Source organism: Danio rerio, chromosome 23 (assembly GCF_049306965.1).
Source record: "Danio rerio strain Tuebingen ecotype United States chromosome 23, GRCz12tu, whole genome shotgun sequence".
Taxonomy (NCBI): Eukaryota; Metazoa; Chordata; class Actinopteri; order Cypriniformes; family Danionidae; genus Danio; species Danio rerio.
The window spans coordinates 1,694,899-1,709,662 of NC_133198.1; the positions used below are offsets into that span (position 1 = coordinate 1,694,899).

At 43.0% G+C, this 14,764-nt stretch overlaps 1 protein-coding gene across 2 annotated transcripts in view; it reads right to left on the bottom strand.

Moving 5' to 3' along the window:
- The window catches only part of fndc7b (fibronectin type III domain containing 7b), a 59,707-nt gene that overhangs the window by 11,373 nt on the left and 33,570 nt on the right, over positions 1-14,764 (bottom strand). For both annotated transcript variants that reach the window (XM_002665313.8, XM_073939657.1), the window contains 17 exons: positions 14,032-14,295; positions 13,260-13,523; positions 12,609-12,869; positions 10,897-11,154; positions 10,166-10,426; positions 9,022-9,288; positions 8,655-8,918; positions 6,749-7,006; positions 6,363-6,623; positions 5,961-6,221; positions 5,581-5,841; positions 4,534-4,800; positions 2,424-2,684; positions 1,341-1,601; positions 974-1,234; positions 614-871; positions 245-508 (listed from right to left, as the gene is read on the bottom strand). In XM_002665313.8, coding sequence (XP_002665359.4) covers positions 245-508; positions 614-871; positions 974-1,234; positions 1,341-1,601; positions 2,424-2,684; positions 4,534-4,800; positions 5,581-5,841; positions 5,961-6,221; positions 6,363-6,623; positions 6,749-7,006; positions 8,655-8,918; positions 9,022-9,288; positions 10,166-10,426; positions 10,897-11,154; positions 12,609-12,869; positions 13,260-13,523; positions 14,032-14,295 — 4,452 coding nt within the window. The remainder of the gene's footprint in view (positions 1-244; positions 509-613; positions 872-973; positions 1,235-1,340; positions 1,602-2,423; positions 2,685-4,533; positions 4,801-5,580; positions 5,842-5,960; positions 6,222-6,362; positions 6,624-6,748; positions 7,007-8,654; positions 8,919-9,021; positions 9,289-10,165; positions 10,427-10,896; positions 11,155-12,608; positions 12,870-13,259; positions 13,524-14,031; positions 14,296-14,764) is intronic.

Below are 14,764 nucleotides of genomic sequence, written 5' to 3' on the forward strand. Positions count from 1 at the left end.
TGGGTTTAGCTGGTCATCTCTCAGCCTGACCAGCTAATACCAGGCTGGAAATGGCTGGAAACCAACCTGGAAATGGCTAAAACCCCTCTAAAACCAGCCTGGTCGACCAGCTAAAACCAGCCAACCAGCCTAGGCTGGTTTAAGCAGTTTTTTTCAGTAGGGCTGGTTTAGACTTTTTAAAAACACAACCTTAAAATTACACAGTTTTTGCAAATGCAAAACAAAATGAATGTTTACCACTTACCAGTAGTCAGTTGTGTGAACAAACTATATTCACTGCTGCACGCTTGATCCATGGAAAGCACAGAGATATTGTATGTCTGTCCACAGCTCAGGTGCTCCAGGTTACAGTGCGTCACATTGCTGTTGCAGGAGGCTCTTTGGGCTCCATCTACTGTGATGCCCGCAGCCTGGTAGGACAGCGCCCCACTGGCACTTTGCCAAGTTACAGCCGCGGAGTTAGACAGGCACACAAGAGATGCTTGCACACTGGTAGGTGGACATGGAACTGAGGGATAGGAGCCAATCATGAATTAGCCTTGTCAATAATCTGTGCATGTTCCTCCCAAAACTTTATTAAACATCACATTGTTAAAAAAAAAAATCATCTAACCTGATTGTAACTGTGCAAGGGCATTTTGACTGTCACACTGGCTATCCTGTGCAGTGACTGTGAGGTTGTAGGTTTGGCCACAATGGAGGCTGGGTAATCTGCAGCTGGTGGTGGGACTGGTACAATGCTTTTGGTCCCCATCTGAACTTGATGCGAAGACCAGGTACGAAGCAACGAGTTCCCCTTGTTCCCAAGACACTATTCCAGTGTGGCTGCTGCACTCCATCTGACCGATGACTTTCTGTGGCTTACATGGAACTGCTCAGACACAAATGTTATGGGATAGACAAGCAGGAATTAGCTTGTTTTATTGGGTATTCAAGTAAATATCAGTAAATTATTTGCAATCAGTCATCCCACCTGTGTCCAGACTTATGCTATTACTCTGTACGCTGGTGCAGACATTATCAGAGGCCGACACACTGATGCTGTAAGTGAGTCCGCACAGAAGATCAGTCAATTTACAAGTGGTTCCACTGCTGTTACAGGATGATGCAAAGCCCCCTTTGCCCTGAGCGACAGCGTTGTAAGACGAAGCTCCCAGGCTAGGCTGCCAGGACACATCAACCATACCAGATCCACAGCTCAGGTTTGCATGAATTTGACTGGGAACACATGGCACTGTGGAAAAATGGAAGATTATGCCTAGGATTGTATTCTGAAATTGCATTTGAGAGTTTCTCACACTCACTATGGTAAAGATGCAATGTATTGTGCAGTTGCCTACCTGAATGCAGTGTTGTGATTGCACTCTTGGACACATTACAGTGATGACCAAGGGCAAGCACACTGATGTTGTAAACGGAGCCACAATGAAGATTAGGCATAACACAGGAAGTGTTTGTGCTGTTGCATCCATTTGTTAGGCCATTTGCACTAATAGCATGCACCTCATAGGATTCTGCTCCCATAGCTGGACTCCACTGCACATTGGCAGAACTTAAAGAGCAGAGCATATTTGAAAGCACATTCTGGGGTGGACAGGGTACTGTTCACAGGGAGAGAAGAAAAGAGAGAGCGAGAGAATAAAGCATGTTAAAGAGCCATTGTTAAGAAAATGTTTAAATTATTTCAATAGATTACTTTTTTTTTTTTTTGGAAAAACAAAGTAAAGAACATCATATGCCTGCATTCCTGTGAATTTGCTTTTAAAAAAGTAGGTTTACAAAGTGGAAGCGACATGTGCTCCTGCTGCACCAGAACACAGCAGCACACGTGGTCTTCAATGAACCTAAAAGAGCACATGTCACTCCGTTGCTCATCCGTTTGCACTGGCTGCCAGTTGCTGCTCGCATCAAATTCAAAGCTCTGATGTTTGCCTACAAAGCGACTTCTGGCATTGCTCCTTCTTATCTGCTCTCACTTCTGCAGATGTATGTGCCCTCCAGAAACTTGTGTTCTGTGACTTGCGTTGCGCTCTCCTTCAATCTGCCTAGTTGGTGGAATGAACTCCCTAACTGCATCAGAACGGCAGAGTCACTCGCTGTCTTCAAGAAACGGCTAAAAACTCAACTATTTAGTCTCCACTTCACTTCCTAATCTGCAATTGCCTCTGGATATACCACTAACTGTACTCAAAAAATATATATATATAAATAAATAAATAAAAATACTAATACTTTCCTTCTTAGACTTTACAGACCTGAAACTTGCCTATAGCACTTATTCATTGTTGCTCTTATAGCTGTGTAAATTGCTTCCTTGTCCTCATTTGTAAGTCGCTTTGGATAAAAGCGTCCGCTAAATGACTAAATGTTAATGTAAAATGTAAATGTGGAAGTTGCATTTTAAGTAATTTTCTCTTTCCTACCTGACGGCACTGCCAGAGGTGTGCCAGGTCTGCTTAGACAATGTCCATCATATGATACCATGGTAACATTGTATGTTTGTCCACAAGTCAGATTGCTCAATTTACAGTTAGTAGAGTTGCTGGAGCAGGTGGAAAGCAGCCCCTGTGTTGTTCTGGCATTAGCAGTGTATGAAATTGAACCAATGGTGGGTTTCCATTGCAGCAGTACAGAGTCAGTGTAGCAGTCAAGCTGTGTAACAGTAACTACTGGGGCACAGGGAACTTAAGAAGACAAAAACATATAATCTGTTATACAAAACACAGTGTTAAAACAAAATAGAAAAAGCAAAAGATGATAAACTATTCTTTTATCTAGAAAAGGGGTGTCTAAAGCTGTTCTAAAGAGCTAATGCCCTGCAAACTTTAGCTTCAACCAACATACTTGGTATATTCTGGCTCAAGCCCAAATGCCACACTTCATGCACACATGACTTAAAATGGCCACTAAGTCCACAAGACTATAGGATGTCATCACAGCTAATCAATTCAGTTACTTCTGAGACAATACTGAGACTGCTCTGCAACTGACTTTTCACAGTCAAAGCAATTTAGATATAAACTGTCTATCTAAACTAAACTAAATCTCCAATGGACAGGTCCCTTTCAAATGGGTGGGGTTTGAGCTCTAAGTGGGCTGTACAAATGTCCTGGGGCTTTTGATTGTTTGATTGATTGATTGATTGATTGATTGATTGATTGATTTAATGTCTTGTACACACAATAAACCTGTAAACCTATCCCTTACAGTAACCCAGCATTTCTCAGTCCTGATTCATGTAAAGTAACATCTACACATACCCTACCAACACCCAATCTGAACCTATCCCCTACAGTTAAGTGCAAGGCATCACAAAAATGACACCATGTTGTTCACATTTTCAGTAGCCACAATTGCAAACTCTTCTAGTCTTAACCTAACGTCCATTTCCAAAGTCCCTCCTACATGTGGCTTTTGTCTCTCCCATTTGCAGATCTCCCAACCAATCTTTGGCCTAAGTCTCCCCACTTAGAGATCTTCCAACCAAACATGTGGCTTAAGTCCCTCCCATTGGAGATATTTCAAACTACTTGTAGTGTAATTCTCTTCCTCTTGGAGATCTCCCAACCTACTTGTGGTGTAAGCCTCTCTCACAATGAGATCTTCCATTGTATAGGTAGCATAAGTCCCTCCCACTTGGAAATCTCCCTACCTACACATGACTTATTTCCCTCCCACTTGGGGACCTTCCAATCTATTTGTGGAGTAAGTACCTCCCACTTGAAGATCTCCCAACCTAATTGTGGGGTAAATCTCTCCCACTTGGAGATCTTCCATTCTATATGTAGCATAAGTCCCTCTGACATGGAGGTCTCCCAAATTATTTGTGGTGTAAGTCTCTCTCACATGGAGATCTTCCATTCTATAGGTAGCATACTGTAAGTCTCACCCTTAAGGAGATCTCCAAACCTACATGTGGATTATGTCACTCCCACTTGGAGATCTCCCAACCTATCTTAGGTGTAAGTCTCTCTCACTTGGAGATCTTTCTACCTACATGTGGTGTAAGTCCCTCCCATTGGAGATCTTCCAAACTAGTTGTAGTGTAATTCTCTCTCATTTGGAGAGCTCACAACCTAATTGTGTTGTAAGTCTCTCCCACTTGGAGGTCTCTCTACCTACACGGGGCTTATGTCTCTCCCACTTGGAGGCCTTCTAATCTATTTGTGGCTTAAGTACCTTTCACTTGGACAACTTTCAAACTACTTGTGGAGTAAGCCTCTCTCACATGGAGACCTGCTAACCTACTTGTAGTAAAGGTACCACACATAAGGAGATCTCCCGACCTACTTTTGGCATAAGTACCTCCCTCTTGGAGCTCTTTGGGTTGCAGGGCTATATACTTGGTCAAAGCAGCATTACATCATTAAAGAATGCCACTTAGTATAGGACCTCAAATGAGTCAGAAAACCTTGAATAGCTCATTTAGATGTGTTTAATTTAAGCCTGTTCTAAAATTTACAGGGCAGTGATCCTCCAGTAACAAGTTTAGACACACCTGATCAAGAACAACAAACCAAACCATTACCATACCTGTTCGGAAGCGTTCCGTCTGACTGGGCAAGCTGGAGCATTGATCTCCAACAGCAATCACCTGAACAGTGTAATTATCTCCACAGATCAGATCACTAAGAATGCAGTGTGTATCAGGTCCAGAGCTATCACAGGATATGAAATTGAATGTTGTGCTCCAGGCGTACACAGTGTAGTACATCGCCCCCATGCTTGCATTCCAGGACACATGAGCTTCCGCAGTTGCACAGTCCATCACCACAGACACACCTGTAGGAACACAGGGTACTAGAGAGAGAAAAATAGAGAAAGTTAGGTAAATTCACAAAAAAAATAGCTATTGATAGCATAACATTTATACCTTGAAATGCAGATGAAGGTCATAGTAACCATTTTTTTAAACCACACACACATTAGGGTCACTGCACCAATGGATTCCAGTTCTACACTTGCCAGTTTTTGATTGTCAATAGGATCTGACATGGGAGGCAAGTTCTCTAACAATTACACTAAAAACCAAAGCCTCTGGTTTCTGTCTCCAATGTGCTTTTATATATCAGAGTAGTAACGTCGGACATAAAAGGTGCAAATTCTGATGGTCGAAAGATGTCCATGCAGTTCTTAAGCAGTGATATATGATATGATTTCATGACCTGGTAAATCCTGAAGCAATCACGCTGATAATAAAGCAAGGATGTTTGAAGGAGGACTGGACAACTTTAGTTAGATCATCAGAATAGCTTAATCAAACACACACACCTCAAAAATTCAAGACTACTGGAATGACTAGAAGCTTGTGAATCACTTGGCTCATAAGTTCCTCTTACATGGTACAAGCCTTGCTCGTGTGATCATCAACATTTCCACAAGACTTCTCTCGATGGGATAAATTATGTACAAGTTTGTTTGACAGCAAAAATCACACCGCATATGTTCAGCTTAAAGTTTAGCTGTAAAGCTCATTAGCTAGACTCCATTAGTGTTAGCTAAATACAAATGTTGAGGTTGTGTCTGAAATCTGGTTAATTGTGTGTAAAATGTATATCGAGGCTACTTTGCATGCATTACCTGTGTTTAGAGCAGACAAGGCACTGGGTGTTGAGTTACACTGACGATTGGAAGCAACTACACTAACATTGTATGTTACACCACAGGACAGTTTAGTCATGCCACAGCTCGCTGACCACGACATGCATGTTCCCAAAAGCCCAGTTGGGCCTTGCACTGTTGCCGTGTAATATTCGGCACCATCAGCTGAGTCCCATGATATTGTAGCAATGTTGGAGATGCAATCCGTAAACCCAGTGACAGATGTCGGAGAGCAAGGTTCTGCAAACATAATCCAAGTCATTCAACAAGTGGGTCAAACTAATTTTGTCCTTAGGAAACCAAAAGTTGCCTACATGTTTTGACACCGTGTCTGTGCATGTGTGTGAGAGGATCCTAACCTGTCTGCAGCACTGAAACATTGCTGGCTGTGCTCCAGCATATATGTCCAACAGCTTGCACAGTCATTGAGTATGACTGACCACACTTGAACTCAGAGATCTGTGCACTTGTGTCATTGGTAGAGAGTTCCACCTGGTGACCGGTGTTTGATTCTGCAGACACCATGTACATCTGAGCACTTTCACTTGCGGCCCAGCTGAGGGAAGCTACTTTCATGGCACAATCATACGAGGGCACCAGTTTGTGAGGGACGCATGGAGCTGTAAACAATACAAAATAGCTCTTGGTAGATTAACAACCAACAATTGTGTAAGCACACAGTCAATCTAGATCTAAATCTACAGAACAGGGAATGGGTTTTTGCATGAAATTCTACTCTTATTTATTTCTTAGCAACTCACCCATGTGGATGTTTGTTCCTACACTTGGCTTACTGCTGCAGATTTGAGCACTGGCGATGATTTGGACAACATACGTTTCTCCGCAGTGCAGGTCCTCCCAGGTGCAGGACGTTGTATTCGTTATGCAAATGTTTGTGTGGCCATCCTGTCCAGTGGCAATGGCGGTGTACATTTCTGCGCCTTCACTGGCAGCCCAGCTGACAGCACCAAGGGTATTCTGGCATTCCACAAAGGTATTGGTGTTGTACGGCACACATGGGGCTATAGAGAAAAAAAACAAACACACAATAGATACACAACCCAGTAACACAGCTCAAAAATAGTATGAGAAAACAAGTCAGAAATTGTCACTTGTTATTACAGCCATTATGAGTGTTGGTTCATACCAGTCCTAAAATTGGCAGGGGCGCTTGGTAGGCTGTCACATATATCATTTTCCCCTACTGTTTTAAAGGTGTAGGTTTGTCCACAGAGGAGATCCACTGTTAGCATAGGTACAGATGTTTGGAGGGATTCTGTGTATCCTAGATTGCTTGTGATAAGCACGGTGTATCTCGATGCACCTCTGCTGTTGTTCCAGTTCAGATGAACAGTGTTATTGTCACATGATCCTGTAGCTGTCAGCTGGGCTGGCTGACAAGGTTCTGAAGAAATGGAGAAAGAAGAGGTTTTCATTTCTTTGAATACACAAACTGCGTTTCTTAACTACACAAAGAGTGCTGTACTTTTTGGAAAGTTTCCTACAAACTTGTGTTGCTGTCATTAAAATAATGTGTAGTTTCAGTCTTGAAGTATGCTAGGACATTAATGTGAGACCAATGATCAATCCATACAAACCGGAGTTTCTTGTTTCAGGGGTTGGGTTACCTTGAAACTTACTGACAAGTGTGTTGAGTTGGAGGGTCACGAAACACCCAAACACATGTGTTGAGCTGTTGACAGTAGTATATGTGTCCCACACTGCTAAAAACACTATTAGGACACCTATATTTCACTAAAAAGTGTAAATTGGTTGTTTTTGCGTTATTTCAAGCAAATTCGTACTTCCGGTTTGAAACGAATTTTTGAAGCTGCGTCACGGTCATGACATAATAGCATGTATTCCAGCGTGCAGACTGGACGTCTGTGCCAGAGTGAGTCTTATTATGTCTTACAGTGTGATGCATTAATGCATGAGTAAAGCTTGGTTCAAACCAATGAGCGCGCTCTATTGTGCAACTTCATTAATATTCATTACTGTCACAGTGTTTAGACGACAGAGACGCCACGTTGTGTTGGCAAAACAAGCGTGAAGTGTTGCTTTTATAGTTTGCTGCAGTGAAGTTTTGTTTTCATTTTCTCTCTGTGAGAGCTCAGCTGGAGTCACGTGTGGATTAACAGTGTACGCGACGCTCGACAACAATAACTTACGTGTCTAAGGAGGATTATTGTTTACCTGAGAGCTGTTCTCATCTGCAAACGCTGAGATCCGGATTCGCTTGTAGTCTCCTCTTAATAAAGACGCGGCTCTAGTTGCTGGTGATTGTCCTGTCTCTACAGATTTGGTAAGTGAGCGACCAGTGCTCTTTGTTTATTCAGTTTGTTCGTATCGAACTAACTATTGCACCGAGTGTAAACATGTTAGCACCACAACCAAACTTTAACCTCGTGTAGGATTTTCACTGCATTTTGTGACCGGAATAACACACGCGGCTTTCTGACGCTACCTGCTATGTTCATTTAAGTTTCCGGGAAATGCGAAGGGTTTTTTTCTCTCATTCGCCGTGCGGTATCAAACATTGCATGAAAAATACACGCTTACAGCAGTTCCTCGAATCAAATATCTCGTTTGTCGCGAGGGGCATGAATGAATTCCCTGAATGAAAGAGCCAAACTGCAGTTAAAGTCCACCATTTAATAATTTGGCAAATAATTCGACTACAGATGTCCATGTAAACACAGTCACGTGTGTGCATGTGTGTGTGTGAGTGTGTGTTTTGACTCTGAAACTCGCGCGTGCCCAAATAGACACTTCCACACCATCCCTCTTTAGTAAACAGAGCTGGACACGCCCACTTTTCTGACTTTTTCCAAAGTAGAGGTGTGAAAACACCCTGCAGAAACGAGGGGGTTTCATGGCCCTTTAACTCTGCAGGACACCAGTCCTCTAACAATAACCTAACCAAACATGCTTTAATTTTAATTTACACAGTATATGTCATGGTTCTTAGAGCCTAATTTTTTGTTATATATATATACATACATATATAATTTTATATATACAAAAGACATTTGAAGGACAGAATCCTTTACCTGTTGCAATATACACAGCGCTGCTGGTGTTACTGTTGCACTGTTTACCATAGGCCGTGACAGTGAATGCATACTCCTCTCCACACTTTAATGCAGTCATATTACACACATCAGTTGTAGAGTTACAAGCTGTAGCTGTATCTCCAGTGCTGAGGGTGCCTCTAACAAGGTAGTATAGCACATCACTGCTTTGTTGCCAGGTCACTACAGCTGTGTTAGACTGGCACTGGAGATTTGCATTTACATGCATTGGAACACATGGACCTAAAGTGCAAGGATTAAAAATTAGGTACATTTGATGATCCAGTTACCAGTTGAATTTTACAGTTACACTGCAAGTTTAATAAATAAATAAATGGCAACTCACGTGTTTGGAAAGTCACTCCTGTCTCCTCTGTAACCTGACATCCATGATTGATTGCTGTCAGCCTCACTTTATATGTCTGTCCGCAGGCTAGATTACTAACGTTACAGTAATTTTCTTGAGAAATGCAGGTGGAAATGTAGCCATCGTTACTGGTGGCAGTGAGCTCATAGGATTCAGCTCCGCCACTCCATGCCCAGCTGAGCATTGCTGTGTCATGCTCACAGTTCACATCAACAGTGACTGAACTGGAAACTGGTAGACAAGGAGCTAAACACAAAGATAAAACAGCAAATCACAAGCCTGCTCATGACTGCTTTTCTGATCTGATCTGCACTTATAGAGCCCAATCCAACCAGACCAAGATTTAATACACGTGTAGCGACAAGATTTAAAAGGAGAATGCTGATGTGGGCGTTGTAATTATGTGGGTTTTGGGTGCTTTAAATGATCAGCAGGACTCCTGCAAAATGGTTTTATGGGAACAGATCTTTTAGCCATTCCCAGAACACGTCTTAAGACTAAAGGTGACCGTGCCTTCTGTGTTGTGGCCCCAAGGCTCTGAAACTCTCTCCCTCTAGCATTAAGAACTCAGGGATCAGTTGAATATAGTTAAAAAGGTAAATATATTGTTACTGGTATCAAACAGTAACAACAAGGATGCATAATTAAGGCCCATTCACTCGAGACAAAGGGAGTGAGAAGTTGTGGAGGTGTTTTGTCTATTCGACCACTGTGCTTGTGTCTGACATCACCATGACATGGTCACATTAGCATTCGGTCAAATCTAACACAAATGTTGCAGGGGAAAAGGGCAAAACTTCAATTTTGCAGAAGATCTGTCCTGTGCATTGTCTAGTCTGAACGGGCTTTGCCTGTTCTCTGATTGCTTTATCAGTTTAAGACATCTGCCTGGATTTTGATTTTAATTTTTCTTTAATACTTTTCAGTCTTTAATTAGTGTCTCTCTGGGATCAGTTAACTGTCTGACTTGCATTTGAGGTTCAATAACAAATAATGTGTTCAATTAAAGATAGTAGTGGGTTCCAGAAACATACATCTTTGGTTGTTCTAAATGTTGGGAACCACTGGTTTATGCCAAAAAAAATGTATATAGTTCATGTTTTGTGCTTGATAGAAGCCTTACCTGATGTGAGAAGCACGGTCTCGCTGTCTGTGCCATTGTAAGTTCTTCCAAGAGCCCGTACTTGAGTGTTGTAAACAGTACCACAGATCAACCCCTTCACGCTACAGTTGGAACCAGTTGTGTGGCAAGACAAACTTTGACCATTACGACCCTCCAGGAATACCATGTATGCCACTGCCCCCAAACTCACTTCCCAAGACACCGTGCCGACATCACTTGAGCAATTCAGATGGGTTTGGACATTATGAGGTGGGCAAGGTTCTGGTGGAGAACACAGAAGTCAGTTCATGCATGTCAATGCAAAAGTGTTCTTTACACTTGCTACTTCATGCATTTTTTCCTGATTGAGAAGCTATCTGATCACGAAAAAGACAGGTATTAATTCCCTCCGATTGCTCAAACCACTTCAGAAGGGGGTCTGGGACGTATTCCAGACAAAACAGGACAGATACATATAAATGCATCTATTTATTGAAACCACATATGAAAATTTTACTCCTACCAAAAAGAGGGTCAAGTGTATCTGATGCTATAAAATAAAATTGAAATTTGCATAGAGCATGGGATTTGAAGATCGGACTCATATGTTTTGCAATGATGCATTTCAATGGTCAAATGTAAATGGAACCAATCAAAAAAAATAAACAGTCTAGATATAAACAGGCCGAAAGGTACTTTAAAACTGCAGTGTTTAGCTTTGAGTCACTGTGAAAACTGGAAACATAGCGCACCTGTTTCAAGAAAAGTTGATGCAGACACTGCAGCTCCGTGGCAGATGTTGTTGTGTGCGGCTACAGTGATTTCATATGTCTGACTGCAAGACAAGTTATAAAGAGCACAGTAGGTGTCACTGGTGGAACAGGAGAGCACTGATCCCTGATCAGTGGAAGCCTGTGCTGTGAACATGGAAGCGCCTTTGCTTCTGTCCCAGGACAACTGGCCGATAGACAGGCTGTATTGCACTTCAGCATGCTGAGGTACACAAGGACCTGAGATCATAAGAAAGATAGAGAAATTCAGTACATTGGTATAAAATGCATTTGTAGGTTGTTGCCAGGGCATTACTAACTTGTCCAGAAAGTGTTGCTAAGGGCTATAAGATCGTTCCTATATTATTGGTATAATGTGCTGGTTTTTGACACAGTATGTTGTTGGATGCTGTCAGGGGTATAGTTAGTTCCTGTAAACTGAAACTATTTGCTGACCTTACCAGGGCCAGAGCGAGCTGAACTGCCGCTCTATGCAAAGGACGGTCACGCCGCCCACAACCCTAAAGTGAAGGGGGGGTTGATGGGGGTGAGTGAGCTGTAGCGGATGCCGCCCTCTCTATTCTGCCACCCTAGACTTGGATATAACTAAGGGCGCTGGTGGTGAGGGTAGTGTCGCAGACGCCGCCCTAGACGCGGATATAACTGAGAGCACGAGAGGTGAGGGTAGTGTTAGGGACGCCGCCCTCTCTATCCTGTCGCCCTAGATTCGGCTATAACTGAGGGCACGAGAGGTGAGGGTAGTGTCGGGGACGCCACCCTCTCTATTCTGCCGCCCTAGACGTGGATGTAACTGAGGGTGCAGGTGGTGAGGGTAGTGTCGCGGACGCCGCCCTCTCTATTCTGCCGCCCTAGACGCGGATATAAATAAGGACGTGGGTGGTGAGGGTAGTGTCGCGGGCGCCGCCCTAGATGCGGATATAACTGAGGGTGCAAGAGGTGAGGGTAGTGTCGGGGACGCTGCCCTCTCTATTCTGCCACCCTAGACGCGGATATAAATAAGGGCGCGGGTGGTGAGGGTAGTGTCGCATACGCCGCCCTAGACCCTGATATAACTGAGGGCGTGAGAGATGAGGGTAGTGTCGGGGATGCCGCCCTCTCTATTCAGCCGCCCTAGGCGGCTGCCTAGGTCGCCTCTATGGACGCGCCGGCTCTGAACCTTACTAAAGTATTGCTGTGTGTTTCCAGCTAAAACAGAATATTGAAGAGCTGGTGGACTATTTTATACAAATCCTCTAATAATATAATAGTTGTAGAGCATTGGTTAAGGATATTCTGCCCAAGGCATCAATCTGACATTATCAGAGAAGGAATGAAGATTTTTCTTCTGATGAATAGATTGCATAAATTAATTTTACAGTTCAAGAATCACAATATGAGTATAAGTACTGTCAATTCTGATTTCACCTTGGTGAATGGGTCTGGGTCTTGTTTCTGGAGGGCCGGTGCCCAGCAGATTTTAACTTAACCCTAATCAAACACACCTGACCAAGCTAATCAAGGTCTTACTAGGTATACTTGAAACATCCAGGCAGGTGTGTTAAGGCAAGTTGGAGCTAAACCCTGCAGGGACACCGGCCCTCCAGGACTGAGATTGGTGACCCCTGGTTTAAAGCATGCTGCTGATGTAGGGGTGTGTTCTATGTGTTTGCTGCAGTATTGTAAGGTGTTCTTACCTGTCTTCAGGCTTCCGTTCATGCTTGCAACACTGCTGCAGGTCTGTCCTTTTGCTAACACAGTGACGTTGTAGGTCTCTCCACAGGCAAGTCCTGTCAACTCACAGTTGGTATTGTTGCTTTGACAGCTGACATTCTGACCAGACTCTGCTACTGCTGTGGCAGTGTATTGCAGTGCTCCAGTGCCTGGCTGCCATGACAGTATAGCCGAACCAGACTGACAGTCCATTAGTGCCAGAATGTTACGAGGCAAACAAGGAGCTGAAATACAAACAAATGTCATGATACATCCAAAAAACTAAAGTACCAAAAATGTTGAGGTCCAAATTCAGCTTTTGAAATATTCACTGCTAGCATAGCTGGCCACCCATTTCAAATATGGGGAAAACGTCGACCTAATACAACCATTAGGTTGGCCCATATTTTACCCAAATTTGTGTTAAAGAACCCAGAATGTAGTGTCAGTTTTTGGACTTTGTAAGGGTATTCTTAAAAATACCAAATGGTAATGTGTGCCATTCTACATGTATAAAGAGATGGGTTAAATTAAATACATTTCAGTTTGTCATTTTTTGGTTCTTGTCATACTGCTTCATCACATTCGATAAATTTGGTGTATGTCTGTGTAGATCTGTTCGCATTGCTTTCTACCTGAATGTGTGTCAATGACAGCACTAGGCAAACTATCGCAGTATCCGTCAGATGCTATCACACTGATATGGTAGGTCTGACCGCAGGGAAGTCCATTAATTGTACAGGAGGTGTTGTTCATGCTCTGACAGCTAGTAAAGTGGCCGCTGCTGTCCTCAAGCATAGCCGTATATAAATCTGCTCCAATGCTTTTCTTCCAGGACACCAACAGGCTGTTCGATTGGCATATCACATTAGCAGTCACAAAATCCGGCACACAAGGTACTAGACATAAAGAAAGTGAATCAAATCAAGATCAAGCGATTAGGAAAAGTTTAATGCTACATCCCAATTTGCATATGTATACTACGGTCCAGCAGCAGCAGGTTAATCTGTTCAATCAACGCAATCTCACGGCAATTCGTAACTTTTTGATTTAGTGGCTAATTCGTATGAATTCATACAGTCTAATTTGTACAATTTAGTACGATTTGTTCATCACCCAATGGCGGTTGGGGTTAGGGGTGGGGTTAGGTGCCACACCTCCATTTTAAAATCGACTGAACTCATACGAATTAGCCACTAAACTAACAAAACATAACATAATTTTGTTTCCTTGTGAGATCAGACTGGTTCAAGTCTGTGTAATCTGTATGTAATCGCCAATTTCGAATACTATTTAGGATGGATAGTATGCGAATTGGGACGCACCGTAAGAGTTTATTGTATGTAATAATATCCTGTTTCTTCACGGCAGCTTCTATGAAGCACATGGCAATGTAATTACACTTACCTGTCCTGATAGGAGCAGCTTGGCTGGGAGCGCTGCTGCAGATGCTGTCTTCTGCTATTACTGTGGCTGTGTACGGCACGCCGCACACTAGATTCGTGAGATCGCATGATTGACCAAACGCTGAGCAGCTGTCCATCAGTGCTCCATCAGTGCTGATGGCCTGGACTGTGTAGAGCTCACCGGCTTCATTGCTCACCCATGACATGGTGGCTACATTATCAGTGCAGCTTGTATTGGAATTCAGACTCTCAGGGATACAGGGTACTGTGGGCAGAAAGGCAATATAATGAAAAAAAGAGCCTCCCCAGGCAGATATACAAGAGAGATAAGATGTCTATTAGGGGTCTAACGGGACATGTAGTCATCCTGAACTGTCACAGACATTATGGTTTCATTCACTACAAAATTAACACAATCAGTGCAGCAGGAATACAGCAAAAAAAAACACAGCACAGCAGTGCGACAACTTAGGGGGCATTCACACCGAATGCATAGAATGCTAAATAAATCATGCCAACTTGCTACTGTTAACAGAATCTCACAATGCAGGATCTGATTGGTCCACTGATTTGGAATGTCTTTAATAAGCTGCATTCATGTGTGAGGCACAGCAAACACATGAGTGTATAATGTCATGCACATCCATCAACCACTTTAAACAGAATTTGATGCTTATTCTTGTTGTACCAAGCTAATATTGACCATAAAACCGAGGTATGTGCAGAGCCGTGAC